This window comes from Andrographis paniculata, unplaced genomic scaffold, assembly GCF_009805555.1.
Source record: "Andrographis paniculata isolate CXL003 unplaced genomic scaffold, ASM980555v1 Contig73END, whole genome shotgun sequence".
Classification (NCBI taxonomy): Eukaryota; Viridiplantae; Streptophyta; class Magnoliopsida; order Lamiales; family Acanthaceae; genus Andrographis; species Andrographis paniculata.
The window spans coordinates 1,022,950-1,044,251 of NW_026137610.1; the positions used below are offsets into that span (position 1 = coordinate 1,022,950).

The 21,302-nt window shown below is 35.3% G+C and overlaps 6 protein-coding genes across 14 annotated transcripts; 2 read left to right on the forward strand and 4 right to left on the reverse strand.

Annotated features, from left to right (window-relative positions):
- Positions 1-1,673: 1,673 nt before the first annotated feature.
- LOC127265776 (putative pentatricopeptide repeat-containing protein At3g25970) lies at positions 1,674-5,044 on the reverse strand. Of its 2 annotated transcripts, XM_051295770.1 has the most exons (4): positions 2,547-5,044; positions 2,333-2,437; positions 2,017-2,058; positions 1,674-1,949 (listed from the first exon to the last, which is right to left on the reverse strand). In XM_051295770.1, exon 1 carries the CDS (start codon positions 4,926-4,928, stop codon positions 2,787-2,789), a length of 2,142 nt encoding a protein of 713 aa, XP_051151727.1. In that variant the 5' UTR covers positions 4,929-5,044; the 3' UTR covers positions 1,674-1,949; positions 2,017-2,058; positions 2,333-2,437; positions 2,547-2,786. The 2 variants fall into 2 exon arrangements, with proteins under 2 accessions (XP_051151727.1, XP_051151726.1); XM_051295769.1 differs by having other exon boundaries at positions 1,675-2,058.
- A 139-nt stretch (positions 5,045-5,183) lies between these two features.
- LOC127265597 (peroxidase 18-like) lies at positions 5,184-7,982 on the reverse strand. Of its 5 annotated transcripts, XM_051295474.1 has the most exons (6): positions 7,367-7,982; positions 7,238-7,288; positions 6,364-6,479; positions 6,077-6,256; positions 5,831-5,996; positions 5,184-5,706 (listed from the first exon to the last, which is right to left on the reverse strand). In XM_051295474.1, exons 3-6 carry the CDS (start codon positions 6,454-6,456, stop codon positions 5,279-5,281), a joined length of 867 nt encoding a protein of 288 aa, XP_051151431.1. In that variant the 5' UTR covers positions 6,457-6,479; positions 7,238-7,288; positions 7,367-7,982; the 3' UTR covers positions 5,184-5,278. The 5 variants fall into 5 exon arrangements, with proteins under 5 accessions (XP_051151431.1, XP_051151430.1, XP_051151432.1 ...); XM_051295473.1 differs by having other exon boundaries at positions 7,238-7,425; XM_051295475.1 differs by lacking the exons at positions 7,238-7,288; positions 7,367-7,982 and adding an exon at positions 6,946-7,214.
- A 240-nt stretch (positions 7,983-8,222) lies between these two features.
- LOC127265598 (uncharacterized) lies at positions 8,223-10,901 on the reverse strand. Of its 3 annotated transcripts, XM_051295478.1 has the most exons (8): positions 10,685-10,717; positions 10,372-10,466; positions 9,968-10,033; positions 9,730-9,854; positions 9,350-9,430; positions 9,046-9,132; positions 8,911-8,964; positions 8,223-8,662 (listed from the first exon to the last, which is right to left on the reverse strand). In XM_051295478.1, exons 3-8 carry the CDS (start codon positions 9,981-9,983, stop codon positions 8,432-8,434), a joined length of 594 nt encoding a protein of 197 aa, XP_051151435.1. In that variant the 5' UTR covers positions 9,984-10,033; positions 10,372-10,466; positions 10,685-10,717; the 3' UTR covers positions 8,223-8,431. The 3 variants fall into 3 exon arrangements, with proteins under 3 accessions (XP_051151435.1, XP_051151433.1, XP_051151434.1); XM_051295476.1 differs by lacking the exon at positions 10,372-10,466 and having other exon boundaries at positions 9,952-10,033; positions 10,685-10,901; XM_051295477.1 differs by lacking the exon at positions 10,372-10,466 and having other exon boundaries at positions 10,685-10,899.
- A 53-nt stretch (positions 10,902-10,954) lies between these two features.
- Positions 10,955-12,494, forward strand: LOC127265600 (uncharacterized). Its single transcript, XM_051295479.1, has 5 exons — positions 10,955-11,097; positions 11,221-11,316; positions 11,494-11,619; positions 11,882-11,921; positions 12,184-12,494. Exons 1-5 carry the CDS (start codon positions 10,981-10,983, stop codon positions 12,255-12,257), a joined length of 453 nt encoding a protein of 150 aa, XP_051151436.1. The 5' UTR covers positions 10,955-10,980; the 3' UTR covers positions 12,258-12,494.
- On the reverse strand, positions 12,008-13,391 carry LOC127265601 (uncharacterized). Of its 2 annotated transcripts, XR_007841991.1 has the most exons (4): positions 13,055-13,391; positions 12,649-12,798; positions 12,419-12,569; positions 12,008-12,266 (listed from the first exon to the last, which is right to left on the reverse strand). XR_007841991.1 is itself a non-coding variant. In XM_051295480.1 (3 exons), the coding sequence occupies exons 1-3, from the start codon at positions 13,229-13,231 to the stop codon at positions 12,489-12,491; spliced, it is 408 nt and encodes a 135-aa protein (XP_051151437.1). In that variant the 5' UTR covers positions 13,232-13,391; the 3' UTR covers positions 12,008-12,488. The 2 variants fall into 2 exon arrangements, 1 of the variants encoding a protein (XP_051151437.1); XM_051295480.1 differs by having other exon boundaries at positions 12,008-12,569.
- Positions 13,392-17,215: 3,824 nt separating this feature from the next.
- Positions 17,216-20,944, forward strand: LOC127265596 (nezukol synthase KSL3-like). Its single transcript, XM_051295470.1, has 15 exons — positions 17,216-17,282; positions 17,375-17,433; positions 17,535-17,597; positions 17,702-17,831; positions 17,919-18,099; positions 18,199-18,389; positions 18,482-18,602; positions 18,718-18,815; positions 18,930-19,144; positions 19,240-19,346; positions 19,421-19,519; positions 19,612-19,827; positions 19,911-20,049; positions 20,154-20,399; positions 20,495-20,944. The coding sequence occupies exons 1-15, from the start codon at positions 17,216-17,218 to the stop codon at positions 20,780-20,782; spliced, it is 2,220 nt and encodes a 739-aa protein (XP_051151427.1). The 3' UTR covers positions 20,783-20,944.
- The last annotated feature ends 358 nt before the right edge of the window (positions 20,945-21,302 follow it).

A 21,302-nucleotide genomic window follows, 5' to 3' on the forward strand; every position in this document is an offset into this window, starting at 1 on the left:
GTGGAATGGGATTAATTAGTTGATTGAAATTAGCTTGCTTGTGCCCATATTTGCCACCCATCTTTCTCAATTTACATACATATATATATATATAGAGAGAGAGAGAGAGAGAGAGAGACATGCAATGCAATGTATACAAGAGTCTCCATGTCAACCACTGTCCATACTTTATTATTATTATTTGTTATTTATTATTTATATATATATATATATATATTATTAAATAATTGTGCTCCCTATCAATTTGGGTGGAGAGACTTTGAATGATTTAAGGATCATATATATATATATATATATATTTTAAATATTCTGCAAAGCTTTCTCTTGTAAAACAAACCTTACCTTACCCCTGATTTTACTCACCATTTCATCTAACATACAGTATAGTTATCTATTCAATAATAATAATTCACATGAGGGATCAAATATAAATGAATAATATTTTATTGTTTATTACATTTAAATTATGAATAATGGTAAAACACCCAAACGAACAAACGCACCTATAATATCTGTGATGGTTAACATACGCTTTTGGTAAGCGAAGAAAGCGCGTTTCTGCTTTTGGCGTGATTGTTGTTGCCAAATGGGATCTGTTTGGTGGAATACCAATTTATCCAACATACAATACAAAACAAATCAAAACAAAATCAATACCACCAAACAGGTTATATATACATATTATCTTTAATTATATTCCAACAGCAAAAATCCATGTGTGACACAGCAATTCATCACCCAAACCTAACGACAGTTAAAAAAAAAAAAAGAAGAAGAGAGGCAAAAAAACGTCTAAGTTATTTTTGTTCCAGCAATTTAAAGGCAAAACAAACACATCACTTCTAATTAACCCAAAATGCAAAAGAATCAACAAATTATCGACACAGTCTCTCATTTTACGAATTATGGAATTATTATACTAATTAGTTTAATTTTTATTGAATTATTTGCTATTAAAAGTGTTGGAAGCTTATGAAATCATCTTCTTATTTTTGTCTACAAGCCAATGTCATTAGTGGAACCCTCTCAACCCTACTTTTCCTTTTAACAAATATATATAATTTTGGCTTTATAAATAAATAAATATATACATCCCTTTCAAATTTGTTTGTTTTGTGTTGAAATAACAACCCCACTCATGTATTATAGTGCTGCATTGTTGCTTGATCCATATGCTAAACTAATTTTGAGATTATATCTATTCCAAATTATTGTCATGCATTGGCACAAACAATCATAGTGGATGATAGATTTCTTTTCTGGTTTCATGTCATCTCCAATGAAATATAATATATATTATATATAATTTATAATAAACATAATAATTGTAGTGTGGCAGACAATTTAGAAATAAACCACTTGTTCAAGTAATTGGATGTTGCCCCACTAAAAGCCATAGTCATTTTATGAAATGATTTATATGTGGCCCATTTTCACACATTTCCTATTGCTCTTAACAAATATATATATATATATATATATAAGTTTTTGTGTGTGAATGTGAAGCAAGATTTCAATGGAATCTTGGCAAAGAAGTGGAAGTTTTGGCTATGGAGGAAAGAAACAAAGGAATGAGTTAGTGAAGCTTGTGGGCTAGTCTTTGAACATTGAACAAATGATCACAACCACAGGTCATGTGAAAATGTCTGAAATCTGCAGAGTGCACTGACATACATTTCATATATATATATTATTGATAATGAGTTTAGGTATGAAAATGTAAACCACAAGTCAAAATGATGGTGATTTTGATCCATGAAAGTGATGGGATTCCCAAATATATCTTTCTACATCATCAATCATTAACCTAACAATAATAAAGAACGAAGATTGGAAGAAACAATAAGCAATCAATCAATCATCTTAACTGCAAATTGTATCTTGTTTGTTCTATCTTTGAAGGATCTTGATTTCTTCATCAATCCCCACAGTGTTCCTATTGTTCTCCACTTCAACATAAAATTTCATTTGAGGAATTTTTTTCAGACATAAAAGGGCAATCAAAATAAAACATACCATCTATCGACATTGCACCGGCGCCATGGCGCGCAATTGCAACTGCAAGAATTAGAGGCATCGGGGGTAAGTTAGGCTGGAAATGATCGACGATGACAAAGCATCGACAGGAAAACAGTTTGCAGCAATTGAATAAGCTTAAGATTTGTTTCCATGTACTTGCAACCTTATCTTATTTTGCATCAAGAACTAAATAATACCGGGTTTGTCCCAGCTAGGCTAATCGGAATATTCTTGTTTGGGGCCCTCTTGACGTCCATTATGGATGTATGGAATCACACAATCAACCACTAGTGTTTAAATATAAGAGCATTACCTGTGTATGATGATGCTACGTTGATATTTTCTTTGTTTAGTTGCTTCTACTTTTGGATGATCCTGTCGATGTCAAATCCACACCATGGATTAGATCTACCCTACCCTGCAGTGAAAAAATGAAAAATCAATTACAAAACTATGTTGAACAGAATATTTGGTATATAGTAGGATGAACTGAAAATAAAAAGCTAAGAAGTCGAAGAATTACTTACTTATCCAACCATAGGAATGAAGAAGATCGAAGTGGTTGCAACGAGTGATAAGCACCACTGGTTGAAGTGTTGAAATTCTGCCGTAGATGCGAAATTCAGCTTCCTGAAAGCTGTTTTAATGCTGCTGATTACACAATGTTTTCGCCTTATACATAGAAGCTTCCTTCCAAACTCTTGTCTAAAAAGACCGATGCCTTAAACATTTCCATTAAATCTCCCAAGAATTCAAACCATTGCTGTTTAAACAGGACCATCAGCACCTACAATGGGATAATCACTGGCAAGGACTAGATCATCAAAGGATCCATCTAGCGTATAATCGCCTAAAGGTTTTCGAATCTCCCTAGTTAGTTCCTTCAATGCGTTGTAAATTTCTACGGAAATTGGGTGCGAGTGATCATCTGCATTAAAGGCATAAACATCATTGCCCAATTCAATCCAACTCCAACCAGGAACTTTCTTGACTCCCTTATCTCTCATTAACCTCGTCACAGAAGCTTTCTTATCCCAGCGCTTAAGTTGCCCGTACATATCGGATAGAAGCACATAAGTACAATGATCTCCAGGATCGAGTTCTAGCAAATGCCCGGCTACCTGAGTTGCCAATTGTATGTCACCACATGCTCTACAAGCACCTAATAATGTTTTCCACACCATTAAATCAGGTTCGAATGGCATTTCACCGATCAGTTCTTCCGCCTCCAGCAAACGTCCAGCTCTACCGAGCAAATCTATTGCGCACGCATAATTTTCCATTCGGGGCGGGATCCTATACTCAGCTTCCATAGATTTTAATAACTTAAGACCTTCTTCAACTAGACCAATGTGACTACAGGCAGTGACAGCAGCAACAAAAGTTATGTGATCCAGCTTCACGCGTCTCTCTGTCATTCGGTAAAACAGGTCAAGAGCAACTTTACCTTGCCCATGCTGCGCATGTGCGAAGATGATTGAGTTCCATGTCACCGACGTTTCCTTATTGCACGCCTCAAATGATTTCCAAGCATCTTCGATGATCCCGCATTTTGAGTACATAAATATCAAACCACTAGCTACGAACTCATTTCCTTCAAGGCCAGATTTCACCACCAAGACATGAATCTGTTGACCTAACTTAAGTATCGCCAAGTCTGAGCAAGATCTCAAGATTGCCGTGAAGGTAAATTGGTCAAAAACCATACGATCAAGACGCATCTTCTGAAAGAGCCTCAAGGCATCTTCGCTCATCCCATTTTGAGACAAGCCCGTCAAGATTGTATTCCAGGATACAAGATCCTTCACATGTAAGCGTTCGAATGTTTTCCACGCATCCTCCATACTTTGGCTATTGTGTTTAGTGTACATGGAAACCAATGCATTAGACACCTGTGTCGACTGCTCAAATCCCCGTTTTATAACCAAACAATGCAACGACTTTCCAAGTCCCCATTGCGCATCACCAAAGCAAGAACTTATTATAACAGAATACGAATAAGCATCCAGTTCCAATCCCTGCCGCACCATCTTCAAGAAAAGATCAAATCCACATCCTTCCAAACCATGCTCTAAATAAGCTGCTAACATCGAGTTCCATGTCACCAAATCCCGGAATGCATCGGCACCATCAAACACTCTTTCAGCATCTTCAATGCATCCACATTCTGCATATGCGGTGATCATCGCATTAAACACTATGGTCTCGTGCACCAGGCCATGTTTCATTACCATTCCATGGAGCTGCCGCAACAACTCATAGGAATCGACATTGCAAAGCAATGTCATAAGAGGTGCAAATGTCCCATCATCCATTCTCACACCCTCCATCTCCATACTTACAAGCAACTCTATACAACGCTGTAAATCCCCAATCTCTGCATACCCTGCCATCAAAGCATTCCAAGATACTGTGTTCCGCCATGGCATACACTCAAAAACCTTCCGCGCATCATCAAGTCTACCCCTCTTCGCATACATATCTAAAAGTGCACTAGCAGCATAAACGTTATCATCAAACCCCATCTTCACCACATCCGAATGAACTTGGAGCCCATACAACAGACCACCACTAACACCTACACCTTTCAGTACGCTTCCAAAAGTATACGCATCAAACAAAAATCCACACCGTTTCATCGACTTCAAGACTCCCCAGGCACTGCCAAAACTTCCCCTATTCACGTTTCCTGCGATAACGGTATTCCAAGAGACTGTATCTCTGTGAGGCATATCGTCGAACAGCTTCTGAGCATTTCGTAAGTCTCTGCATTTCACGTACCCGTTGATGAGATTATTAGAGATGTATAAATCGGAGATCAGAGACGCTTTAACGGCTTGACAATGGGCTGCCGCCACTTTTGATAACGTCAGAACAGCGGATTCAGACAGCAAATGCAGCGGCCTCATTCAAGACAACCGTCGATCATCGCTGAGTGCGCTGAAAATTTAGCCTTAAAGTCGCGTTTTGTAATAATCGTTCTCAGCTGCTGTCGCTATTTTAATATAAATGCGACTTTCATTCGAGTTGGCTTTGTACATTCAATAGAACTACTATAAAGTCGAATATACTTCACCATTATTATCTCAGTCGTTCAAATTATTCAGATTTTGAGATTTTTTTGGTAATAATAAAAAAATAAAGAATAAATATCATATTTTGTGATTTCTTTTTTATTATTGAAACTTGTGCTTAAAAATGTTGACACATAACAATTACTACTACAACAAACAAAACAAGAATCTGTGTCTCTAAGCATTCAATGGAACTGTCCATTAGTCAGAGAACAAGAAAGTCGAATTTCGCCATTATCATCACTCTTAACACCCATGCTGCTAAGTTTCAAGAAAGACACTGCCCACGTCTCAAAGAACCTATCTTGATTGTTTGCAAGTTCCACCACTCTCATCTTCGATCTTTCATCGCTGAGCAGTGCTGAATCCGACTGGAACAGCCCCCTGTGGCTGAGCAAGTTCCTGTAGTACTCGTTGTCGAACAGCCGGGGAGTGGCGGGGTCGTTGTTAACCGCAACAGTATCGCCTGCTGCCCCGGCAGGACAAATTTTTGTCAGCTGAGAAGCATACTGCCGGTCTAGAGATCCATCGATCAGCGTAAGGCTTCCGTTGGTATCCACCTTGAATCGACCATTGAACGAGCTGCAATGAGCTGTCCCTATTGTGTGAGCTCCTGCAGAAGCACAGGTTAGAAGTTTGATTAATGTATTTGATTCTTTTCTGGGACCATTTCAGTGATCTCTGAAAGAATAGGCTTAGCTTAAATGCTGCATGTGCCGGCTGCCCGGGTGACGTACCTGAGAGGGTAACAAGGTCATCCATGGATAGTCCCTTGGATGAAAAGATGCTGGCCATTTGGTCCAGTGTGAAGCTTGTGTCAACAATGTTTGGTCGCACATTCGCCGCGATGGAAGTCCTGCCGTCTTTCCTTCCTGTTGGAATCTGAATATTCGGACCTCCGGCCTGTGGTAGAAGGAAAAAGAATACGATATGATGGAAGTGTAATGAAGGCAGAAACATGTGGCCTGGATTCGGGGTTTTACGAATTCAACTGCATCTCTGGCTGCCAATGCGATTATATCGGCGCAAGAAACTGTTCCGGGGCAGAAAATTTCCAGCACTCTTTTTGCAGAGTCGATCACGGTGAATCCTCCGAGTGACTTGTTCGCTGGATCGCTTCTTTCGGTTCCATTTCCTTGTAAGAGTATGGAGGCATCACAGCCCTGTGAGAATCAACTTATAATAGTGTTCTTATAATCGCCATCCAAACAGCAATTGTCGTAAACTAAATGTGAACGAGACGATAATAGGATTAGTAATTATTGATAACCTCTACAAAGCAGTCATGGAAAAGCAAGCGAAGCAGCTTCCCGGGGGTTGTTGGATCCATAGCAGAAGCTGATCTTACAGTAGCTTTGACCATCAGTTCAGCAGCTGGGCATGAGCCTGCATAGAAGCCAAAAGAGAGAGTCGAAGAAAATGGAGGAAGAAATGCTATGAAGAGCATTACAAGAAACCACAGCAGCAGCAACTTGTAGTGAGAAAATATTTTGCCAACACAAACTTCAGTTTTTTCCATTTATGAACTTGCACAAGAATGACAACATGGAGCTACTGAGTGTCAATATACAATCACATTGGCTGTACAGTTACTATGAAAATAGCCAGACGAAGAAAGAGATAGAGGCAGCATGCCCATTCATTAATTAACCTTCATTGACTAAGGATGTGGCCATGGTAGCTTGGTAACCATTTTAACACTCTGGAGGAAGTGTAGGGCAGTCAGTAGAATAAATGCTCATCTTCTTCTCGATCTGTTTCTAACTTTTGCATTTTCCTTTTTCAAAATTTTATTTTGGAAAGTGGAATTGAAATAGTTCAAGTGGGTGGGAGTTGGCAGGCAATTACAAACCTTTACTACATTGTCAGAAGTCCCATATGAATTCAAGCAGATCTGATACTGCAGAGACTCCTGAAATTGATTGGGAGGGTTTTGAGGTTGAGAGCAATAATGGAATGAAGCTGGGACTGATTTCCTACCATGTAACAAGATGCTACCACTAAACACTTAACCAGGATATCCTAATAACATTCCAAATAAATTCAAGATCTTTATCTGAGGTTTATCATCCCACTGTATTTACTCAAAGACAAATCACAATTACATAGTACCTAAGGAGAACTATACAAGAAGAGGAAGTTACCTGTGAGGGGCCTGGAAAAAAATCACCACTGGCATCTTTGTACAAGACAACCTGTTGTAAAAAACAGTGAGGTGAATAAGCATATTATCAGGAACAGTTTACATCAGATTGAGTGGGTACCATACATACCTCACATCTTTCCTCTGAATTATGTTCCTTAATCACTTATTGGACAGCAACTAAACTTAAAATTTCTGCTACTTCAATTTCGGTATATGGTTAGATAGGTTCAAGGGTTGACAAAAATAAGTAGTTCTTGGTTTTGTTTCAGGTGTGGTACGGAACTGTGAGAAAATGGTATTCCTGGGGAAGGATGAAACAGGGATAAATGGGCAGTAGCTTCAAGAAGGCCATGTACATATAGTATACCTTTATACTGATGATTCAGGAAGAGTAGTTGATTGATATAAAATGATCAAGAATAGCAGAAGAAGAAGATGCCATTATGAAATTGGAGCGTACTGTTTGGACCCATATCTTTACAGTTCTGGTCTCACTAGCTAATGCAGGGCAACACAAGCCAAATTTGTCTGTTGCTAAACTAGCAGTTGATAAAGGAATTTAAAATTCAAGACATGATATAATGATGTATTGGTAGAGAGTACAGAGTAGAGAGTAGAGATACTGGATTTTTCTGCCAAAAACATTCAACTACCAAATATAAAACATTAGAAGTGGAAAATAATAAAATGGTATCAGTTACTATGATGATTCTAATTAGATTATTGTATGTGTTACTTTCTTAGAGAAATCTCTGAGATGTTTATTAATAATGAAATTAGAGTCTATTTATATACCTTATACAAAAGGATAAACTCAAATAATAATAATAATCTAATTTAGTAGATATATCTAAATAATAACAATATGATCTAACAGATATGCCTAAATAATAACTATCAAATCTAAATAATATCAACCAAAATATCTATCTAAAATATATTTCAAGAAACTTTGGATATTGAAACTTCAAAAACTCCAAAACTCAAGCCAATGTTGAGATCTATAACTCATCGTCCAAGTTCCAGTATGTTACTGTTAGCATCTGTTGCACATAATGAATATCACAGGCTACAGATGCTGCATTTCACATAATCAACACTCTATAAACCTCACTTCATAGAGCAAACATAACATAACAGCTGTATCAACATACTTCGACTCCAACGCCTCACAAGAATGGTGATCTTAATGTCAACACAAGTCAAAATGTTCATCATAGAAAGGTTCATCATATTGGCTGCCTACCTCACCACTATAACAACCAAAATCATCATTATCTTGGAAAGAGTTTGTACAATGCTGGTCCTCACTGTAACTGCTGTCTTCAGCTCGGGGCATTTGATGGCTGGTGTTTCCTTGTGATGAATACTTGACTCTGTCAGAATCATTGGTGATTGCCAGAGCTGTTTCAGAACTTTCAGCCTGCATATATTTGATCATTTGAAATTTAGACACACACTCAATCTCTAAAGTAGAAAACATTATGGGGTGTTTACTATCCATGATTTTATGATCTTCATGTGTTATGTTCTGTGAGTTTTAATGGTCTAGATAGACAGAGTACAACACTGAAAGCTTCAAACCAATGAGCTTCTTTGGGACACAAAATGCATATCACGGGAGATTGAAGACAATGACAGTATTGAATCAAAAGTGAAGAGAATACTCACTAAATCACTGCCCAGGAGTTTCAAAGCATCATAATTTATCCTTGTACTTCGCTTCTGTTCCAACAGAAATTACATGATCACTTATAAAATTTAAATTAAATACGACAATAGATTCTTGTGTAGCGAGTCTATTACCTGTAACCCCACTTTCTCAGATGCTTTAGCAAACTTTTCGGCAGATGCAAATTTCTTTGTTTCAGTTGTTCTTTTTCGTTTCTTGGCCTGAAATTCATTCATTTTTAGCACCACATAGACCCAGCAAAACAACAAGTGACTATTTATATTTTCTGCCATTTTTCTTTTCATTAATGAGCTTTTCTTTACCATAAAGCTAAGTCAAGACAACTGTACATAAAGTTTAGCAAGGCAGAAGACACTTCGAAGTTTGATGGTATAAAAACAGAATGAAACATTCAAAGAAAAAAACGGGTTAGTGTACCTTCTTGTAGTTCCCATTGATTGCTTCCCATAAAATTGTTTTTACAATGATCTCTTCTTTGCTGTTAAGGTACCCAGAAATCTGGAAAGTATTAAACATGTTAGGCAGTTGTATGCTGACAACAATATAGTAATATATTTTGCACATATATGAAAAGAATAGGAAAGTCCATCCCTTAGAATGCATATGAAGAGCTTAGCCATACAATTCAAAATCAACTCAAATAATGCATATATAGAGTTGACACATACTTCAGCGTTGGCACTAACATAAAATTTAGGAATAAATTAATTCAGTCCTCATAGTGCATACAAAGAGCTTAATTTGTCATCTAATTCAAAATCAAGTACAACTATTGCCAGTATGGAGTTGAAACGTACCTCAGCATCATCAATCTCAGAAAGGCTATCTAGTTTTCTGTAATTTTTCAAATTTTCCCTGACTTTGCAACATTTGACGGTAATGGAAGCATCCTTATTGATTTGGTTGTGTCCATTTGAAGGCCCTGAAGTGAAGATAGATGTAAATAGTATTACAAATTGGCAAAATCTTGCTTTCTGGAAAAACATGTGCCGCTTTAGGAGAAATTCAGACACGATTACCATTGAGTTTTCTCACTTGAATGGGTGGGCATGCATCAGAAACTGTATCTTCTCTGCAGGAAAGAGATGTCCCTTCCTCTGTCTGAAAAAAACAAAAAGGTTTTAAGGCATGCAGACAGCATAATTTCCTATAAAAATTGGAAAAATAGACAAGCTTGGATACATTCATACCCAATCGGATAAGTATGAAGAGTGTTCAATATGAAAGAGCCAAAGTCTCAACACAGTCAAGAATCAAGGTATATAATGCCACAAATACAATGACAATTGAATAGCATCATATTCTACATGGCAATCAGATAGCGGAAATAGGATAATAATGTTAACACTCAACGCAACAAAAAAGGTTATCTTGAAATGTTTTCTGAAGTTGGTCAAAGAAAGATTGTGTTAGGAAAGTTACAGATTCGAGGAACATACTTTGAGAGATTTGAAATAAAAACTTCCAAAAGTAGTTATCTGCAGCAACTTTCCAGATGAAATTTAAACGATCTACAATGGTTAAGAGGTCCAACCTAATGTAAGAATGATAAAAACAATCCAAATTAGAAGCAAAACTAATATACAACGGAAGAAATTTCACAGGTAAAATCTACCAAAGATTTAAGCACGCCAGAGTTCACAAGCATAAAATCAAGCACATCGAAAGCGTCAATACCGGCATTCCAGATTAATAATCACTAAGCCAATATCACCAGAAGCCAAACACAATAATTCGACGTAATATGCATACCGTTTGATTCGTATCGCCGACGGAGCTTTGTGTGACGGCCATTACCGGTGTGGCGTCTCTAGAGATTCTTCGTCGAAGAATGGAGATCGAGGGCTTTATATAGGTCTGGGTTGTAGGTCTGATTACCAAACTACCCTTCCTCGTGCCATGAAAAAAATTAGATTTATAAAGGGTATAAAAGTAATATTAAGAGCCATTAACCCTTCACCTCACGCCCTACAAAAATTTCAAACAGTTTAAACTGGAAGGGCCAGAGCGAACGGACGACGAAGAGAAGACGGAAACTTCAGCCAAAAATGGAGCACAATCAAGCAGTAGATGGGCTTCTGACGCTGTTTTCGAAAGCAAATCGTGATTTATCTCTGGTTCATAACAAGCTCTACAAAGAATTTCAACAAGTCTATCCCGAAAATGTGCGCCGAATCCCGTTATGTTTCTCTCCTCTCTTTTTCACTGAAATATCAATTTACTTGTTTTGTGTTACTTGATTTGGAAATTGGAACTTTGGTTTCACTGCTTCGACGGTTTCTCCATAGGCAAATCCGATGAAACTGGTTGCAAGGTTGAAAAAGATAGAGGAGGAAATGTCGTCGTTGAAGGACCAATGTCGCGAACTTCTTGCCGCAAAGCAGGTAATTGTCTCAAATGTGCTCTTCTGATCCTGCAATGGTAGATTGTAAGTTTTCTAGGAGTTAGTCTTTGTGTTACTGTAATCTGTGTGCTATTTCCATTTGAACTATATTTTGGTTATTGACAAACTTCAGAATTTGAGGATTTTTCATTAGCCGTATAAATTTTGGAACTTACAGGATCTGATCGACAAAGCCAGAACACTCTTAGTTGGGAACAGGACCATGCTGCAGAGGCTGCAAGCATCCGCTGGTGCTCTCATCACTAGTGATGATGATGATCATGCTTATCAGAGCTTTAATCAGGCATTCATTACTCATTCTTTTATTGATTACAGCTCAAATTCATGTCTTTTGAAAAAATTTAAAATTCAGAGTTGTTTCATTTTCCATTTGTTGTTTGAATATTTCATATCATGTGCCAACAAGCAACCAAATTTTGTGTGGCAAGGCTTAGGATGTTTATCTCTGCCCTTGCCACAAAAATGAAATCTGATACTTTGTTGTTTTTAACAGTGTATTGGGCTTCAATTGTGTTAAGGTAACATTTTTGTCTCATATTTTTCAGGTTATTGACGAGTGGACAGCTCAAGTCAAATCAAGAACAGGTAATATGTCAGTTCAAACTAATTACATCCTAACAAAAGATAATAAGTAGTATGATAATTTGCCATGCTCATCTAAGATTGTACTATAGACAAATATGTTGTTGAGGTTTAACCTAAGCAAAGGAATAACTCAACTAAGCATTGTTCTTCAACCACTTCTCATGGTAATTCATTTTACATTTTGTTGCACTGTGATGATGATATATATGGTTGGATCATATACAAAAATTTTGAACTGATAAAGTAATTTTCAACTACACAGAGGAGGACGACGCAGAACCAGGCTCCAACGACATCAACAAGTTGCTATTCTCAGCAATTGTTCAAAGCAACTAACTGCTGAATCTGAAAGATCACCAAACAATCATCATTTCCTCAGAAACTCTATATAGTTATGAATTTTATAAGGGTATGGTTTTCTGAATTCCAACAGACCATTACAATTAGATACCTACTAAATGAATGAACCATCAAAAACAATTATTGAGTTACATGACCTGGGGGACATCCTTTTATGTTTTTGGCGCGTGTTGTAGCCATTACAGATTGAATACAAACACAGCCATTCTACTTCTTGGCAACGGGTGGCTGTCCCAGCCACTTTGCGCGATAACCGGACCCTTTGCAATCGGGACAACATCCACAGCCCTGTACATACATAATCAAGCCCCCAAATGAGATTTTTACTATGCAGCAGTGATTGCATAACTGTGCCAATCTAATGTACCTTTCCTGCACAGATTACACAGGCAGTGCTCCTGGAAGGGACCTGGCACAGCATTGTTTCACCAAGAATGAAGAAGCCAGTGCCACTGCACCATTTGCAATCAACATGTCCCTTTGAATCACATGAAGCACAACCAACTGGCATTGGTTGCTGCATTCATTTGTAACCAAAATTATCCTCATCACCAACAAGCATATACATATACATATATATATTTGAGAATTTAGCCATGGTGTGTTATTCTGGCATGTTCTTTTCTTTCTTCTGGAAATTGCAATAAATTCACTCCTCAAATCCTCCATCAAATCACAGTAATATGCCAGAAAAGCTATTAATAAGTTCATACGAATTAAGCTAGGGTTTGAATTGTATGAGGAAAATAAAGAAGCCGGAGCAAGTAACATACCTCAGAAATCAACCAGGCGCGTTCCATGCGTTCCACCAAATTAGGGCTCTCGAACGAAGAATCCAGCTTGGAAGCTCTCACGCTGATCCTTTTCGGCGCCATCGACGCCGCTTTCTTCCCGAATTTCAGAGGGTTGAAGACCACCGGCCCGCCACGAAAACCACAAGTAGCCGACATTTTTGTAGAATCACGGCTTCTCCTTTCTCCCTACAAATCTAGGCTAGTAATTTCTTTGAGAAGAGTTTGAATATTCCAATACACTTCTATCATCCAAAAGATATTTTTGTCGGCCCGTCGTCTTCAATCTTTCCACCGATTTCTTTTTTTTTTTTTTTTTTTTCCACACGTTAAAAAAAAATTGGACGGTGTTCTTCTGTTATTTGGGTGTGGTTGCTTCGATTTTAAATTAAAATTAAAACAAAATAGCATAAAAGTTTTTCAATTTTCATTGACGATGTTAAATTTGATACAATCATGCCGTTATTTATATTTTCTTTTTAGAAAATTATGGAGCATGATAGAGATGAAGTAGCTTCAATTTACTTATACCTATTTACCCTACTCTGCAGTCGACCACACGCCGCCCATCATATGCTCTTTCACGCCGACTGCGCTGTTGTTTGTGCTGTCACCGGAATCAGCAGTAAAATTAAGAGGGGGGCAAAATATCAATTGTTCTTTTTTATTTCTCTTAGCACAGTCAGGTAAAAAAAAATAATAATAATAATTGGTTTGTTGTGTTTAGAATGAAGAGAGTAGACCTTTTATACAAGCGTCTCGGCTAAAATGGCAGGAATCAATTACAATCATAATTACGACTTTAATAATCGATATAATTTATTCTAAATTTAAATATTATTCTAATTATAAATTTTCTGTTTGTGATTTGAAATTATAATAAATTTGATATAATACTGTGTTTAAATTGGGGTTGCACAATTTAGTTTGTTTAGAGACAGACAAAATACCATTATCCAAAAACTAATTTATAGTAACGATAAGTAAATAACATATTTATTTATTTACCTTATATAAATTTTTATTCTTTATATCCATAATGTATATATTTTATAAGATATAATATTAAAAATATTTAAAAATAAGTTTTAAATTTTTTTTAATTATTAAATAAAATGATAGTTACGTACTATATTACTTTATCCGTCCATTGAATTTATTCATTTTTTTAATTCGTCCGTTAAATTTATCTTATTATTAATTTTTAACAAAATTAATTAATTAATATTTAATTATTATTCTCAATGAACACACATTTAAAATGAATGCCATTACTTTTGTTTACATTTTTTTTTTTTTTTCACTAAATTTTCTTTTGTTATTTTTACAATAAAATACTCATTTTTCATTGATCTTCTTGTCGAATTTAAATGTGCTAATTTCACAAAATGGAGGGAATAGTAGAGAGTGGTAAATCAATTATATATCTTTGTTTGAATTAGTATTCAATTCAAAATTGATATTTATATTAATTTTGAATTCAATTTGATAATGGTACATAATAGATACATATATATATTTAATTATATACACAAATTATATTCTATATTTTAATATAAAATTCTAAATTAAATAAATCAAATTAAATTTATTTTCAGCATGGTATTTTAAAATGTATGTATATAAATTGATAAATATTATAATTTTAAATTCTTATTAATAGCTAATTGTAAACTAATCAAAAAAATTTATTCTATTTCATATTCAATTCAAAATTACAATTTTTGTATTCCATTTATGCAAAATTCAAATTCGAATATAGATATAGAATTAAGGGAATATTTCCATGAAAAGGGCTTTGTTGACTTTTTTGTTAAAAAAATAAAACATGTGGCAATTATTGTCTCGTGGCATTATTTTAACAAATTGGACGGGTGTGTTTACCTGTCAGGTTTTACACTTATATTACTATTTTAATTTTTTTTTTTTTAAAAACATCAAATCAAACATTCAATTTTTATTTATTTTATTACATTAAAATTTAATTTTACATTCAAAACATCACGTCAACGCATATTTATATCACATCAAATAACTATTTCAATTCAAAATTTTACTATTCAAAATTAAAACCCAAATCTAAAACCTTTGCATTAATATCATATCCTATTTGTAAAAAAAGTCAGCATATGATATTCAAATAGGATCACATGCTGAAATTCTTAACCTTAAAACTTCATTAATGCAAAATGAAAGAGTGTGATCTATTTCAGCATATGCTGACTTCTCTTACAAATCAGCGTACGATCCAATCTGTAATAATAATAATAATAATAATAATAATAATAATAATAATAATAATAATAATAATAATAATAATAATAATATACAGATTAGTCCAAATTATTAATTGAATTCATGTGCTTGAATGTGTTGGTTTTATATATTATGTTCTGTTAATTTGTTTGTTATATTTATTTTAAATTAATACCAACTTTATGGTGTTTGTGATGAATCACTAATTTGATTATATCTATATATTTTGATTAATTGTAATTATAATTTATGATTTGGATGGAAATGTATTTATTTATGATTCCATTTTGATTAGTGCTAAGAATAGTGATTTGAAGGACTATGCATGTCCATGCCAATACTCGGAGTAGAATTATGGAAAATTTTGGTGAGAATTTTATAAATTAATGAAATATTTTAAAAATTGATTTCTTGTGTCAAGAAAAATCATTAAAGATGATTTGGATAAATCTTACCACCAACAGGATAAGAAAAAAAAAAAATTGGCATTACCATGGTATTTAAGACCTATAATCGATTTATTAATTGACCAACGAAATTATTTTAAATCAACGATCAATTATTAATTCGATTTCTTATCCATTTCTTAGGCGACATATTTAATCTTCATTTGAAATATAATTTTTATTTATCATTGCTTTATTTTAATTGAATTCCATTTTTGCTGAATTTTTTTTTTTTTATCTCTCTCCCGCCATATTGAATAATAACGATACAATAAATAGTTTACTCAATCTCCACAAGGCTTACACAATATTTGTTTGAACTCTATTTTTTTAAAAATAAAAAAAAAAAAAAAAAAATATAGTAGTATTTGTTTACAAAATATTACACTACGTATTATTTTAGAAAAATTATAACCCTTCAAATCCAATTCAAAATGAATATAAAAGAAATACATAGGAGATATCCGCTTTGTTTGTAAAAGCCAAAATTGAATTCCGAATCCAAAAATAATACTCCCTCCGTACTATAAGTGTATCAATTTGTTTTCTGCAATATTATATTGGAATACAGTAGGAATAAAGTAGAAATGACTAAAATAATAAGTATGTGATATAAAAATAATGACATTTGTGTAATATATTGTAAATTGTAAGGGTATTTGTAACGTTAGTTAGATAGTACAATTACAAAAAAAAATTAATATTTTATTATGGGACGGACTAACATAGGAGAGATAGAGTAATAAAGAATATAAAATACTTTGTTCAGAGGTAAAAAAAAATAAATAAATAAAAAAATAAAAAAAAAATCAAATATTTGTTAAGGGACTACAATAGTATATGCTTTTATTCATACAAATCACCTTATTTTTATTGTCAGTATAACTATCTCAAATATTTATTTATATATTATTCCAGAAATCCTATTCAAATAATAAAATATTAGTGTGATACAAATTATAAGTATTGAAATAATATATATATATATATTTATATCATATTGAAGAGCGTATATACTATGTGAGAATCATCTTATTATAAATTAGCTTGTTTCAATATAATTTTGAATTAAAAACATATATATAGTTATTGAATTTGATATGGGAAAATGTGTTAATAATAATAATAATAATAATAATAATAAATATATAAATTAAATATTAAATATTTACTTTTTATATGAATTTAAAAGAATATCGTATCAGGATTTATTTATATAACATAAACAATTTCAATAATTGGCTATAATTTCGGAGTACAGTCGACATTTAGGAAAAAACAGCATTACGTACTTGCAGTTCTGTAATTTCTGAAGAAGAAGAAGAAGTCGACGACTCCATAATCGAGCGATTTGCAGTTCTGTAATTTCTGAAGAAGAAGAAGAAGTCGACGACTCCATAATCGAGCGATTGAGCAGTTTCAATAGTCGTAACAGACAATCATGCTGCTCAGAAGCTTCCACTTCAGATCACAGAACGTAGTCTGCGGCAGCGGCAAAAATCTATCGGGTACAGTACAGTTGCCTCGAGCTTATTAGTTAACGTGGTTGAGCTCTTGCTCTTAGTTTATTTTGAGTCTGTGTTTTTTCCGTACCCTACAGCAGATGATGCAACGCAGCAATTTCCCGCCTGTCGTCGATCACTGCTCCCAATTTCCACGGTGCGAGCAATATATAGTTAGCTAATTAACTAGGACGATCGACCAAGTTGATCTGTCGGTTAACAGAAACCTGTACATTTCTAATCTGTTTGCATGTGTAGGGGAAAGAAATTGAAGCTTCGATCGAGAAGATACGACAGAGGTTGTTCGGAGGGAAAATGGAGGTTTGCGCGTCCGCGTACGATACAGCGTGGGTGGCTATGGTGCCGTCGAGGAAAAGTTCTCGGCCTCGTTTCCCCAGTGCGTTGACTGGATCGTCGAAAATCAGAACACGGATGGATCGTGGGGGTGGGGAAATTATTCTTCTCCTACTCTGGTGAAAGACTCACTGAGTTGCACTTTGGCCTGCTTGCTTGCTCTCCGCAAGTGGAACGTTGCTCCACAACTCGTCCATAAGGGTAAGCCTACAGCTGCATCCGTATCAATTATTTAAGCGCAACTGAATTAATTATGTGTTACGTGTAGATTGATCTCGTTTCCCGCAGGTCTGAACTTCATTGGATCAAACGGCAGGGCAATTTCTTGCAACGAATCTTATTCTCCGATAGGGTTTGACATCGTGTTTCCCCATATGATAAGCTGTGGATACGACATGGGTTTGAATCTGCCTTTCGACCCTATTTTAGTGGATTCCTTGCTACGAAAGCGAGACACACTGCTTAAGAGGTGATTGCAGCTACACTAATTTTGTGGTTTCTACTATCTGTTAGGCGTGGTTGATGTTTAGCACATTAGGTGTTTGATAAAATCTGTATTGATGAGTAGGAATGGGAACTCGGGATATATTGCTGAAGGACTTGGAGTGTCTTGCAACTGGAAGAAGATATTGACTCAGCAGAGTAAGAATGGATCTCTTTTCAATTCACCAGCCACAACTGCAGCTGCCTTGATTCATACCCACGATGATAAATGCTTTCAATATTTGCTTGATGTTCTTGGAGTTTTCGAGAGATGGGGTAATTCTTTGAAATATAATTAACTCATTGATGTTTTGTCTTGACCCCTGTTTGTAATCTGTTCTACTACAAATTTTGTTCGTTTGGCTTAGTTCCAAGTGCTTATCCTTCGGATATATACTCAAAACTCTGCATTGTGGACACCCTTGAAAGGCTGGGAATAGCTAAGCATTTTCTAGGTGATATTGACAATATTATAGATGAAACATACAGGTAATATAATACATTGTTGCCAAAGTTGCTTTATCTCATTCTGTCAGCAAAAATTTATGCTCATGTATTTGCAATTGGTGCTGCACTCCAATCATCACTACGAGAAAAATACCAGGTTATGGCTGCAGAAGGAAGAGGAGATTTTTGCAGACATTAGGTGTCTATCCTTGGCATTTCGACACCTACGAATGAAAGGATTTGCTGTTTCCTCAGGTGACTTGTACTCAAACTTATTACTACAGAGAATAATCCCAGAAGTTAAGGTTAAATTGCTCTTTTCTTACTTTTAGATGGTGGTATCGACTAATATATTTTGTTATGCTTTAGATAAATTGGCAGAATTTGTTGATCAGGATCATTTCCTGGGGTCTGTGAATCTAGAATTCACTGGTGTGGATACAATTCTCGAGCTTTACAGAGCCTCACATCTGAGGATGTCTGAGGGAGAAGTTGCACTAGAGAAAATACATTCCTGGACTGGCACATTCCTGAAGCAGCAGTTGTTAGATCAAGCAATTTTTGACAAAAGACTGCAGAGACAGGTGGTGTTATACATATACATGAAACTATAACTTTAATTTTCTGTTTTAATGGATCGTCTGATTAGTTTCATCTATTGGCTGGCGGGATTTGAAAGGTGGAGACTGAATTGAGATTCGATGGAATGTCAAATCTATTCGAAAATATAAGAAGCATAAAAGAATACGATGTGGAGCATTTTCAAATGCGAAAAACAGCACACCGGTAATGAATAACTATTTTATATGAGCTGTTTTTAATGCATAATCCTTTCATAACTATTTTTATTCTCTGGCCAGATGTCCCACATTGTACAATGAAGATATTCTAGCATTTTTGCAGACAAAGCTTAGCTCTTTCCAAGCTAAATGCAACGAAGAAATGCGCTTGCTGACGAGGTATAAGTATAACAAACAGACACGTCAACGCTTTACTTTACTGAGGAAATTTGTGTTCCTTCATACTAATTGTCAAAAGCATATATGCATAGATGGTACGAGGATTCCAAGCTGAGCAGCATGAAGTGTGAATGCGACGCGGTCATGTGGTCTTATGTTGTAGCCTTGCTAGTTTTCAATGATCCTCATCATTCCGAGGCTCGTATTTGGTATACTAAAACATCAGTTATTGCAACCTTGTTGGATGATTATTATGACTTGTATTCAACCATAGATGAAGCTCAAAACTTCACTGAATTACTCAGAAGGTAAGTTCCAGTTTCAGGATGCAATATGTACTAGTGATTCAAGCATTTGATGGTATCTTTCTCACCCTGCCCATTGTTTGCAGTTGGAACAAGAAGAAAGCCATAAATTGCTCTCAAGACGAAAAAGTTCTTCTTGCAGCAACATACAACACTGTAAATGAGCTGGCAGAGAATGCAAGAACCAAGCAAGATCAATGTTTCAAAGATGATATAATTAGCATGGTATGATCGGTATTTTTCAAAGGATTCAATTCATAGTATCGAGTCTTTCCATTGTCATGCATTTCTCGTGACTTCAACTCATTATACATGTAATGTGAGAGCAGTGGATTGAAATTGTAAGTTGCTACATGAAAGAGAAGCAAACTTCAAGCAGCAACAAAAAACCAACCTTGGATCAGTACTTGTCCTGTTCCTGGATAACCATGGGCTGCAAACTCGGCTACACCATGACCGCACATTTTCTTGGTGTGAAGGTTACTGAAGACATTTTAACTAACTCCAAGTGTGCTAACATGTTGAAGCATATTTCATTGATCGGCAGACTTCTCAACGATCTCAGAGGTTTCGAGGTAAACTCGCGTCTAAATTTTACTATTAAATAATCGTATACGTCTGTGTCACTGTCTAACTCTAACTAAACTGAAATGAACACCTGGATTCACAGAGAGAAGAAGAAGAAGGTAAAGTGAACAGCCTGCACCTGCTACTGAATGATGGATTCAGTCTTGAAGAGGCTGCTGCAAAAGCAAAGCAAATGATCGAATACAGCAGAAGAAATGTGATGCAGGTGTGCAATAATTTGCATTCGAAACAAAGCCTGGTCCCGAAAGAGTGTGTGGAAATGATCTGGGGGACCTATGAGGCTGTGTGGTATGTGTACTGCGAAGCTGATAGGATCAAATGCCAGAAGCAAGCCATTGAGGATTTGAATTCACTAATTCAAGCTCTGTGACTTTGTCCATGAGTAATCAATTGAGGAGGTATGATGATTTTGGTGACTGAGAGTCCAGGGACGAATATTTACAATGATGCACTACAGTCTACAGTACTCCGTCGTCTCCGAGTGGAGGTATATGAACATCGTATCCTTCTATTCTCCTCTATTACACTGAGAGTTTACGAACAAGAACAACCATGGATTTGCAGCTTCTATTTCGCTTTATATAACATATATATTAAAATTCAAAATAAATGTTATTATGCTCTTTTTTATTTAAACGGATAGATTTGATCATGAAAAAATTAATAAAAATAGAAAAAAAATAAAATATATATATATATATATATACAATGCAGAAAGATAATTCGAAAAAATATTATACAAAAAATATTATACTTAGCGCAACACCTTAAAAAAATATATGGAGTTTTTATTATTGGCTATTGGGATGCCAAGTGTTGGTAATATAGTCTCAAACCTAAACCCTAAATTCAGAAGCAACTGAATCACCTATGCACGTATACTGGCTCAA